A 12618-nucleotide genomic window follows, 5' to 3' on the forward strand; every position below is an offset into this window, starting at 1 on the left:
AAATGAGCTATTGAAGCTCTCCAAAACAAATACTGATGTAGGCTCTGGTTTTGCACTAGTTTGCACTTGATCCAGATGTTATTGTTCCGTACCAATAAATAAGCAAGCCCTCCCTACTTTTCTGACTGCCTTTGATTTTACACAGGTGTGAAGGACTATCCATCATTTCAGATGTCAGGTGGCTAGGATGAAGTCTAATATTGAATTAACACATTTTCCAAGAAAGCTCACTTAAAACAATCAAAGCCACTTAAAACCAAAGTCATTAGAAGTTATTCTTTCCTGTCCATCTGCTAATGAAGCCAAGACTGGACTAAAATCCCAAATCCTACTTTTTACGGGCCAACAAGAAAATTCAGTTTAGTACAGGCTGTCACTTCAGATTACACTTGCATTCATGACCTTCCACATCTGACTGCAGGAGAAGGAACAGGAGGAACATTTTTCAAGTCCTCGTATACCAAATCACGAGTAAAAACCCTCAGTCACAGTCATTTTTACAAATATTACACGTGCAACAGTAAAGTAGAGAAAAAGCTATTCCTTCTCCAAATTCAGAAAGCGTGTGCAAGGGCTGCTATAGGCCATGGAAGGCAAATCCAACCCTTACCATGCTTACAAAGAACTCAAAGGATCTCAATGGCTGCTCCTTGATTCTTCTAGTCTAGGTACATCTTAAGTAACTACGCCGGGACAGTTCGAGAACTTTTGCCATTTGAATCTGGCAGAGCAAAACAATAAATGATAGTGATTTGTACTATTTAGGGTTTTTTTGCAAAAACAAAATCTGAAGTAAACAGCTAGTAACGAAACAGTAAAATCACTCAAGAATACCCTTATTGATCAAAGTTTCCCCATACATAAAACATGCTTATTCACGACATAAAGCATTACATATTACAGAAATGACATTGTGCCTGGAAGGTAGCTGCTGTACGTGAAGTAATAGCTCAATAACAGCTCTTCAATTGTTCTTTTTCAGTACTGTTTAAGATGAGAAAATTTCAGCATTTATGTTCTGGCATGTTACGACTCCGTTGCTGTAAAAAACAGACCAACCAACCTCTGGGAACCATACAGTACATGTCCAAAAGTCCTTAAACACCAAAAAAAAGTTAATGAGAAACGTAGAGCATCCATTCTCAGTGGAAAGTCCTCTAGAGCCAAGAAATGGAGTCATTTTGCACAGTTGCTTTAAAAATCAACTCCTTGCAAGGAGGTCCAGAATGAAGTAATGACTGGGGAGCGACTTCCTAATCCACTGAAGTAACAGTACAGTGAAATTACCTACCTACGCTGTCTTTTTCTCTTGAACTGACAACTAACCAACAAGGTCATTAGAAGACTTGCTTCATCCTTCAGTTACAACTTTTTTGAGAAATACCTATGCACATAAAGCTTTTCAGGTGGTATCTCCAAGTGTTAGCTGTAGATTATAATCAAGAGTTTCTGCTTATCACTCGTGACATCCGACTTGACTTCCTGAAAGCATACCAAGTTCTAAGGGAAAAGTTTCCAGCACAGCAATGTTCATTTTCTCCTCTTTGAGCTTAATTAAGTCTAACGGTTACTTGCTCCTACATCAGCAATAGTTTTTTCCAAAGTCCACTCAGGCTAAGTAACGCTTATGCAGAGGAGGGATTAGCACAGGGCTATTTAATAAATATTAAATTAATAATTTAATAAATGTTTAATAAGTACGATGCTAGATTTCAATGTACACTTGCATTCCGTATGAGATATTCAGACGCTTTGGAAAAACTTGACTGAAATACCAGTGGCACGCATGTGTTTTGTGGGGCTGCAGAAGAGATTCTGAAAAAGCAAGGTACGAATTGTTCTGCTAATTAAAAGAAGCCTAACTTTTTATGGAGCCCTAAGTTCACAATACATGAACAGTTGCTCAAAACACAATTTTGGGCACGCATCCACCTGACCACTGCAGAAGAGCACTTCCCTTATGAGAAACAAAACAATTGTTACTGTTCTCAGGTGCACCACACTAAAGTCACAGGAGAGAAAGAAAAGCGGACATCACAGAAACAGAATCACAAGAAGAAAATTCCATGCTTTGTGAAGAAACTACACCTACAATAAGAACACCCAAACAGTACACTGAAAACTTAAAAATAAATAAATAAAAAAAGAATAAAGCACTTAAACACACAGAAGTTACAAACCACCCACACTTCCAGGAATTTCCACAGTAAATGTTACAAAAACTTTGGACAAAATTTTGGAAGGAACTTATCAACCTACTAGAAACTACTTTTCCGGTAATTTTTTGAATGGCCTTTAATGAATCACAACCATGCCTCTATTTCTTTGCAGAGATGTTTAAGATGCTAATAATTGTCCCCTCCCCTCCCCTTTCTCAAATAGACTTTCACAATATACACTAGTGCCCAGTATCACTGTAAGTGACTTTCTCACCAGGAATCATACTACTGAAAGGAAAAAGAACATTTACAACCCTCCCAGCTTGAAAAGAAATAAAAGTATACTTTCAAAACATATAAGAACTACACCAAAATAAAGGAAACATTCTCTATCTGGATATCTAGAAAAAGCTACGGTATTTGAGCCCTAGAACTAGAGCTCATATATAATTAACCAGTTAACGCTTCAAGTAAGTGACTTGACTGTCTTTAAAAGCTCAGCAACAAACAGGAACTGCTTTAACACTGTATGGGAATTAACTTCACATTTATATCCATTAAATGAGAGGAGAATTTGGCTTATAGATTCTTACTGTTATCACATACGTGGCTGAATATATTTACTGACAGTGTAACCTACACAACCAACAGAAAGCAAAACACCTCGAGACCGAACTGTTCTATTATGAAGAAAATTTAATGGCAAAATTAAAGCAAATTTTTAATTACTGATTACAAGGAGAATTTCTTAGAAGAGACCCCATTCTTCTGGCAGTGCCAAGCATTACAAGGAGAATGTACTACCATCAGTAAACACAGAGTAATTCTATTAAATAGTTGTGGATAAAAGTAATGTACAAGTGCGAGAAGAGTGCAGCTACCCAGCAAATCAGCAACTTCTTGCCCCTCTGCTCCCTTTCTTTCCACCACCCAACAGTAGAGCACTAGGCTACTACCGATAAGATCAGATGAGAGCTCTGACAAAGCACCCAGGAAGAGACTTTTCAGGTTAACACCTGAAACATGAGTTCGAGCAGCTTATATACAGTCACATATCTGTACAAATACTCACTGAAGGAGCTAAGAAACAACATCACCAGAAGCAAACAACTAGATCCTAGGTCATCATCTCTCAAGACAAAGGATTACTAGAGGAACAAGTTAACCAAGAATTACCAGATTAATGAAATAACAGACACCAGCCACGGTAATATACATCATAACAGTTTTCTCTTAGTAACTGTGACTTGATTTAGACTTTGCTTTTTGAGAGTCTGTGTTATCATCAATGGAGTTTGGCCATTCCTTGTTTTCAGAGGAGAAGATAAGGCACAAAAGCATTAAGAAAACAAAAAAGACAATCTTCCAAATATTTACATCCAGAAGATAATATTTGCCTAAATCTATTCCTGTTAATGACTTTTGCAAAGATACAGAAGTTTAGAAGTGTATTTTTTGTTAGCCACACGTGGTTCCTAGCTATGAAGGTAAAAATAGTCAATGTGCTGAGCGGGGGGGGCACAGACACATCAAAATAAAGTGTCCTACAACACAAACTACAGCTAAATGGTAAGGATTTTCTCAGCAAATTTCTGTTGGTGTAGTAAGCTGCTTCTGTAATTTCCTTCTATTATATCACAACAAATACAAGTCTTTTTTTTTTTGTCAGTCATTACTAGAATTATAAAAGCATCCTTTTACATTATTGCAAAACAGCACAACACTGTGCTCAACAAGTGTCTTCTAGAAGTTAGGGGAAATAGAACACAACTATTCCACATTTGTTAAAACAAAAATCTTGGTCTTTCAGATACAAAACACAGAAGGAAAATACATTGAACAGTAATATTGTGCCAAATACCAAAAAACACAGAAGTAATTATTTTTTCCCCCCGAGGAGTTGCCCTCATCAAACTCAGAGAGCCATTTTAATGATTCCTCTTCACAAGTGGAAATTCATGCATTGCAAGAAGAGTCTTGGAAACTGTTACCGGAAACAAAAAAGCTCACGGAACTTCTATACCAAACACCTGTTAGAAAGAGATGGTAACATCAATATTCGGTTCCAAATTGCAGGCTCCTCGCGTGCTCCTGGGAACCTTAGGAGCAGCCTCAAAACTTGGACTGCAGAAATTACAGTACGTAAAGCCACTGGGAGGTTGGGCTGTCACAGTTCTACCCTACTCTTTGGTACAAACGCCAGTATAATCTCTTCACACAACTGGACCAACAGATTTCGACACGTTTTTGCAGGGTTAGTTTTTGACTGGATGATGTCCCTCCATTCACGGAAGCACCACCAAAACAGAGACGAGTGGCAGACGGGATTTAGCCAGCCCCCACTCAACAAAAAAGCAGAAGTTACAATTAAAATACCAATATTATTTAATTCTCTTCTTGTTACAAACGTGTCCTGCAAAACATTCAAACAACATAATGTTTTATTTACAAAAGGCAGGGGTAAGGGTAAAAGGGCTATAGAGAGCAACAGCATGAAATACCTTGGAACTATGATGTCCCAACAGCCCAAATGACATTTACTTCAACCACTTGCAACAAAACCCTTTCCTACCCTTCTTATTACTTCTTCATAACAGTTTAGGGTATTAAAATTATACAGTCTCTCACTTAAGTCTCTTCGCATTTAGACCACAGGGGTAAAACAGAAAACAACTTCTTAATCACCACCAGAACAAAGAGCCCAAGCACCCAGCTCTACAAGAGCTTAATATTGCAAATCATTCCTGTTTGTAAATAAATTGAAATGTACTGGATCAAATAGGAAATAAACAGGGTGTTCACAGAAATCGCTTTGTTGGTGCACCTATAATGTAAAGAATTACATAAGAAATAGGAGCATTTTTGAGACTGTTCTCTACGCACAGTCTCTGTGTTATGTGCCTGACCACCAAAATAGCGAAAGCTCAGAGATGACTAGGAAAGAAAGAAAAGGAAAAAGAAAATCCAGAAACCATGATTTTGGCCAGGGAAGTTTCGGACAAAGACATGGATATCTGCATCACATTGGAAAGACAAACTGACATTTTGCTCAGATAAAAAGCAACAGAATAGACACTGGGAAGAAGAGACGGTAGCCTCAGCTTAGAGAGGACAACCTAGAGCTTTGTTTTGGAATAACATTACCCATTATAAATGCATAGAAAGGAAAGAAGGAAGAACTCAAAAACGGATACCCCTAGGGGTCCTGTACCACACGTGGAACAGAATTACGATCCATGGCAACAGTCAGAGGGGTAGCAGGACAACGAAGACAACAATCACAAAATCCCCAAATAAAGAAGGATTTTAAGATTAAAAGGATGAGTACAAGGACAACAGTGAGAGGAAACACTTCTTTAAAATCTCACTTTATACAGAAAAAGTGCTCACGTACCCTCCACCCTGACAATTCAGTGCTTCCAAGCTCCCAAGCTAAGACAAAACAGGACTGGTCCAAGGCCAGACTGCTGAGACCAAAGAGAAAACTACCAAAAGAGCAATAAGGCATTGGAGGTGTAATCCAACAAAGTTTGAATAAAATGAGATTATATAGTCATTAGTACCTGAAATACTTTTTCCCTTCCATTCAGAAGGCCACATAAACTCACCAACGTCTTTCCAGTAAAAGAATTACCATCTATTTCCACTAAATTTCTGAGCAAAATAAATTATCTGTTATTATTACGTTTAATGTCATGCTTAAACTCTTGGAAATAAAAATCTTGCGCTTAACAGAAGCCTGCACATGATTGACCTAATTCACTCACAGTTTTTAAAGATTTTCATCCACATTAGCAGCATTCCTAAACTTAACGAGGATTTCAGAAAAATAGTATGCAGAAGTGAGTTAGACCAGAGCAGAACAAAATATTCTGGTTGTTCAGCCAGATAAAGAGAAAATCAAATTAAACAAGTACAAACACTCATGGAAGAAATTATTGATTTGCCAAAAGATAAGACTTAAGAGTCTAGCTAGTCAATTTTTTTAATTCTGTCTCAACCATTCATCGTACCTTTTTTAGTCGGGTTTTACAGCTTGGCAACAGAAGCTAATTGATTTTAGAAATTTACTGTGCCAATGGGCGGAAGAGATAGGAAAAGTAAAGGGTTGCTATGAATGGATGAATGTATTGCAAAGATACATCTAGTATAACTTGCAGTGTCCATCTTCAGAAAATAACATGGGAAAAAACTGCCGGGGTAGTTACCTGCATTCACTTTGTAGCTGGAAGTTTTGTATTTGCAATTTAATTGCAACAGAATTTCAAGACACCAGCACTTAACTATTCAGCTGCAGGTATGAATCAAATAAAAATTACTGCTATTTAATGCTGCAATTCAGAATTCAAGCACTAATCTATGGACATAAGATAAAGTTGCAAAAACAAAGGCATTTTCTCTTTGCAAATATATATATATATCTATCCTGAAACTGTAATGAAACAAATAGGCTCACTGTTCTTACAGCACAATATCCTTCTTTCAGTCAACTGTGAACCAATAATATGCTAGAGGTTATAAAAAGAGTATGTCAGTAAAACTCAAGAGAAAGGCGAGAGATGAGGAAGGACTTCAATCGTGTACAAGCACAGCGTCCCACGCTGCACAAAGGTTAAGAATCCAAACACACCTTCAGTCTATTTCAGCAGTACATTTTACAATTATGACCATCCCACAAATAAGCTATTGGATTAACACTAAGATAAAATATCTTAGTAACAGCTAGTTTATGGTTTGTCATAAGGTTTATAATGCACGCTGAGCAGACCAGCTCAAATTATTTTATTTCTCCATTTGTCTCTGTTAGACCAAAGCATGCTAGGAATTTCTGTACAGAATAAAGGCATTCCTAAAATTCCTGAAAATATAGCATTAGGTGGCTTTCTACCTCAGCAAGCGGTACTCCTCTGCAATAAAAGGAACGTCACTGACAGAATTCAGTCAACCTAAGGACATCAATCGCCAAATCCATCAGGCAGCCTCTGAATACACCCAAACTTCCTCATTCCAAATGAAAAAAAAAAAAAACAACCAAGAACATCCTTCAAAAAATATTTTTAAGTAAAAAGAGGTGCAAAATCCTTTAGTGTACAGTAATTGCATTTAGAAAACAAATTTGTCACAATGGGTTAATGGCTTACTCTTCTGGAAACTGGTTTTGACCGTAGTGTAAAACAAACAGAATTAACTGGAATTAACTGGATGCTCCTGGATGCTCTCACAGATCGTTTGATCACATCATAACTGTTGACTCACTTAGAGTAATTTGTTTCCCCGTACCAAACAAAAATCAGAACTGAAATGTGCATAAGGTCACAATTCTAAAGGTACAAAGGGTAAACAGAGCTACCTAACAGTAAGGTGTGCACGGAGAACTGTTCTACTTACTGTCCTGCAATGTCTTTTTTTTTTCTTTTCTATAAAGTAATTTGGTATAAAACTGCATCCCCATAAATGCTGTTCAGACAATGTTCTGAAACACAGATCTGAAGGTCATTTCCATTTGACAGCAGTGAAGACCCCATACTTCCATATACCTTGACCGTAAGCAATGGAACGACTCAGTTTTAAGGGTAGGGATACAGGTATGCACATTAAGTGGCCTTGACAAGCAGGATGCTCATTCTTTAATGAATAGAATTTAATAACTTACATCACTGAGAGCAAGAGACATTCCTAGTTTTATGAATATAGTAAGAAAGCATCAATGACAATTCCTAAAATGTAATTTTATGGCAAAATATCTTTTCAATTGGTAAATTGGATAGCAATAAGAACTACTTAAAGAAAAAAGGAACAGGTAAAGAAGTTGAAGCTTATGTCTTATGCTGATGTCTCTGTGAAGAATGGGATCTAGATGAAGGATTTTTTTAATCAGTCTGTGTTAAAAACAACATGTAAACAAATTGTATCTGAAAACGCTGGTGATTTCTTTCACAATTTACAAACAGATGAATAACACAGAACAGATGAAGAAGTCCACAGGCAAGATATTATTTTCTTTTGTTAGTAATATTTAAAAACAAACTTAACCAGAAAACGGATGCACCATTTTTAATTCATTGGGAGAGAGAGAAAAAGAGAGAGCTCCACAAATTAAACACAGGCGACCTCTCCACACCTCTTTCTTGAAAAAATAGTCTTACGGTGATAGAGGCATTTTCAATGGCCAGAAGAGACGTTGTACAGATGAATTACAGAAGTATAAGAGTGATGCCAGCAGTCCAGTCTGCGACCATAACAGCACTGCCTACACACCACATTTCAGTTCTGCTAGAGATGAAATGAGAACAATGAAATCCATATACCACAGGAGACCAGAGGAGGAGAAAACAAAAAAAAAAGAAATAAACATGCTAAAGGACTGCTTACATTTTACCTGCAAGAGAACAGATGCAACCGAGTCACTGACCTCACACTACTCACAGCGGCCTCCCCCTTCCCTCCTCTGTCTCTCCACGTATGTTGAAGACTTTTCTCTACTTCCCCATTACCGGAGAACTAAGAAATATTGTTCTAGTTTCTTCTTAAAACCATTTCAAATTGCTGCCATTGTAAAGAGAGTTTCCTTAGAACAAAAACTTTTCTAAAGCTTCTTTTTATCGGTATAGAGAAAATAGATAAAATGTAGATAGATAGATAGATATCGCTACCACTATTCTTTCAGGCTGAGTTCAGCAACCTGCATTTACCCCTGTCACACACCTGAATAACATGGGCAAATCCCACACACGTAGGAAAGGAAAAGCAAAACGCCTGGAACACAGAACAGCTCCTTGCAGTAGTAAGCTCCAGTTGCTAAAATCACCCAGTCCCATTTCTAAATCGCAAACGCAACTGTCAATAGAGACAAAAATTAGAGCTACCATCAAACATGGAGAACAAGCCAAGTCTAGGTGTTTGGTTTCTTTCCCATCGTCTCAAAACATTCCCTGACTAACTCTCAAATACACCATCTGTCTCTGCGGGCATCTTCCCATCCAAAACTCATAGAATCACAGAACGCCACTGGGAGGGACCTTAAAGATCCCCTAATCCCAACCCCCCCCTGCCATGGGCAGGGACACCAAAAAAAAATCCTACACACAATAAACAACACCAAATCAGTAGCACATCACAGAACAAATCAGGTATAAAGACAGTTAAAGTAAAAACATAATGACTTTACACCAAAAAAAGGATTTCTTAAATTAACACAGATTATAAACCACAAAGGAATCAACCTGATACTTCACACTCATTTCAAGCATTTCAGGAAGACTGAAAACCTCCACAAAGTCAAATGCGCTCACATGGCAGAAACTTCACTTTCTCCAATTCCTGAGTTAAACTTGTAACAGCAATAAAAAACAAAAGAAATAAAACCAATACAGAAGCTCATCTGTTTTACCCTGCTTATTGTTTTTTAATAAGTTCTAGAACCAGTTCCAGAACTAATCATAAAACAGTCTTAAAAAGATCCAAAGAGTAGAACATGAAACATCTTAGTTCCCCTCAATATAGCAGCAGTCACGTGGCTATTACACTAACACCACATCGGCTCTTCCATGCTACAGGAGCTCCTAACCCCTTGCACCCAAAAATTCACATTGTGCTATGAACATCCAGTCTCACAAGAAACGAGGCATGTAACATCAAAGACCTAGAACAGCTGAAACAAAAACATACATCCACTAACAAAAAAAAAATCCACAAGCTCCACAAAAACAGAACAGTCCTACCCCTACACTGCACCAGTGACAAGTATGAATAAATCATTTATAAATTACATTCAACAGTTTATGATCGCCAAAGAGCTATGTATTAGACGTTAAAAAAAAGAATAAAATTACTCTTTTAAAAAAGCAGTTTAAGCTTCAGAAGATTAACAGTTCTGAGGGGTAAATTTGTATTCTGTCATCTGTAAATGCACAAACATACAAGTTCATATCATTTCAAGATCAATTCCAATACATTCAAAGACGACTCCTCATAGCAATAACGCAGATGTGTGAACGCTTGGCATAAACCCGTATCGTTCCAGAACAGCGAGTGACACCCACCAGAATACACCAAGTCTCATTTCAATGATGGGAGAAACAAATTAATACAGCACATTCAAAACTAGGAGTTTTCACAACTCCCTGGGGTAAAATTGGTATTATTGTCCCTACTGCTCTAGTAGGGAAGTTGGAAAAAATGAACAAGCAAATACGAGCTGAAAGCAGGTAGACTGACGGGGGTGAGGACAGAAACTACAACTTCTGGCTGCCAGCCTTCCGCTTCCACCACTTCTGACTTTAAAACCACATCTCGCCTCTTTGTAATCAACCACTTCCACTGGTTCCCCTTTGGGGAAAAAGAGACACGTGGTGAGGCTGTGATTACACCAAAGAACAGGATGCCCTTCGTAGATTCGCTGCGCCCAAGAGCTGAAGCACAACAACTCCTGTAGGAACCTCCTTCTGCCACGACCCGCATCTCAACAGGAACGCCAAGGGCCGCTGGTTTCACCGGGAGCGCTGGCAGGCAGCAGAGACAGCTCGGCAGCGTTTGCAAGATAACAGCATCGGTCATGTCAACGCTTCCAAAGGCAGGCACTAGAAACCCTTGCTCTTGCATTTCACCTCACAAACCCTCTCCAAAATCGCAAGTTAAAAGTCTGGAGAGTACAACTGGCAGCAGACAGAGGGCTCTGACAGTGCTTCCGGGAAAGCAGAAGGAACTGCTCTAACTTGAAGCTTGAGTCCTGCTAAGGCACAGCTGCAAGCGGGAGAGCAAAAAAGTTGCAGGAAAAAGAGGCCAGCAAGAAGCCCTATTTTGGAAAGGCCGGAATAAGGTATCATTTCCATTAGTAGTCTGTAAGATTTGTTACAGACAGCTTCAGGTACTGGCAGAACCTTGGAACGATCCTTTTTTTCATCAGACGTTCAAATTTACCGGCACTCAACAGGATGAGCTCCAAATACACGTATTCTAAGCATATCATTTTACTTTTTTTTTTTTTTTTTAATAATTATGAACAGGGTGTCAGATGGCTAACTCTGCTACAGACTACTCTCTCACATACAAAAAATTCCTGTGAGCCAACGTATTTTCCAAGCCTTTCATACCTTCTGTGTAACACAACAGTTTTAGGGTGAAGATCCTTCAGAAGTCCCTTTAATTACTATTTCTTCCTTAGCTAGAATGTATTAATTATAGCCCGTTCCTCTAGATAATAAGAAAACAAAAACCAGTGCACTATGAATAGTGTAAGAAACTTAATTACAGAGTCAGGTGTCCTTTAGATGTCACTATGACTCCATTAAGGTACAGGCACCAAACACACCCGCCTCGTGTTGTTAGATCAGTTATCAAAACAATGTCTTTCCTTGGTGATTTCATTACATAGGACTCAACCAGCTAATTCATCAAATGCCTGTTATGTTGGGAAAATGTGCTTTTTAAGAAAAAGTCGCCTTCGAGATGTATTTATTACAAACCAGATGTGAGAAATAGTTCTGAAAGGAAACACAGAAGTACAGCATGACTTGAAGTTTGAAGGTCACATAGTAAGGGTTAGCATCAAGGCTCTTATGTCAGACTACAACTTCTGTTTTGCATCTGTACATAGAAGGAGGAAAAGAATCAAAAAGAAAAACTAAAGCCAACCAGTTCTGTGATAACTTAAGAAGAACTGGACCCCCGTCATTCAACCATTCTCATTTAAAACTCGTAAATACTGTAACATTGCACTAAAACCAAGAAAGAAAACGGAACAGGGGATGGGGATGACACAATTTCATTCTGCTTTTTAACTTCACCTTATTAAGTCACCAATGATACTATGTTAAAGACAAGAACATATTTATCCCCATTTTCACTCCAGACAACAAACCGAGGATTGCCTACTGATCTGTTCTTCTCCAAATATCAGACAATTTATCCCTCATCCTTCTCTATTCCCACTACTTTCAGGATACAAACCTCAACAGCTGGGTAAACAAATATACTTCACGTACCAGAAGCTGAACCACGTCAAAAACATAAAGTCTATTTTACACACATACCTCAAAGACAAATAACCAACACGGATCTCTTGTCAGCACCACCGCCACCACGTTCAAGTACACTACAGTACAGCTGATAACATTTCACAGTAAAACTCTACTGTACACAATCTCCTCTCACACATCAATACCGAAGACAAAGCAGACACGAGCACGGGTGGATGTACCCAAAACAAACACACCCAAACTTACCCCATTCCAGATACTCCAGGATATTCTTCTCTCTTCTCAGAGGGGAATTATTACACTCATCGTACAGGCAGATGAGGATATCCAGCAAGGTCTCCACGCTGAAGCACTGCCCGTTGCTTTGAGTCGGCCCATCCAAAATAAACTGCTCCAGCTGCTTCAGGCGCACTTCTCCAGACATGGCTGTTTCAGTTTGCATTGGGGTGTCTTTTTTAAGTACACTTCATCCAAACAAACAT

At 38.4% G+C, this 12618-nt stretch overlaps 1 protein-coding gene across 5 annotated transcripts in view; it reads right to left on the reverse strand.

Annotated features, from left to right (window-relative positions):
• CDC42BPA (CDC42 binding protein kinase alpha) overlaps positions 1–12618 on the reverse strand; it is a 162086-nt gene that overhangs the window by 148013 nt on the left and 1455 nt on the right. For all 5 annotated transcript variants that reach the window (XM_083831229.1, XM_083831227.1, XM_083831230.1 and 2 more), the window contains exon 2: positions 12383–12600. In XM_083831229.1, the coding sequence (XP_083687355.1) occupies positions 12383–12578 (196 nt within the window). In that variant the 5' untranslated portion in view covers positions 12579–12600. The remainder of the gene's footprint in view (positions 1–12382; positions 12601–12618) is intronic.

Source organism: Anser anser, assembly GCF_964211835.1.
Source record: "Anser anser genome assembly, chromosome: 3".
NCBI classification, from domain to species: domain Eukaryota; kingdom Metazoa; phylum Chordata; class Aves; order Anseriformes; family Anatidae; genus Anser; species Anser anser.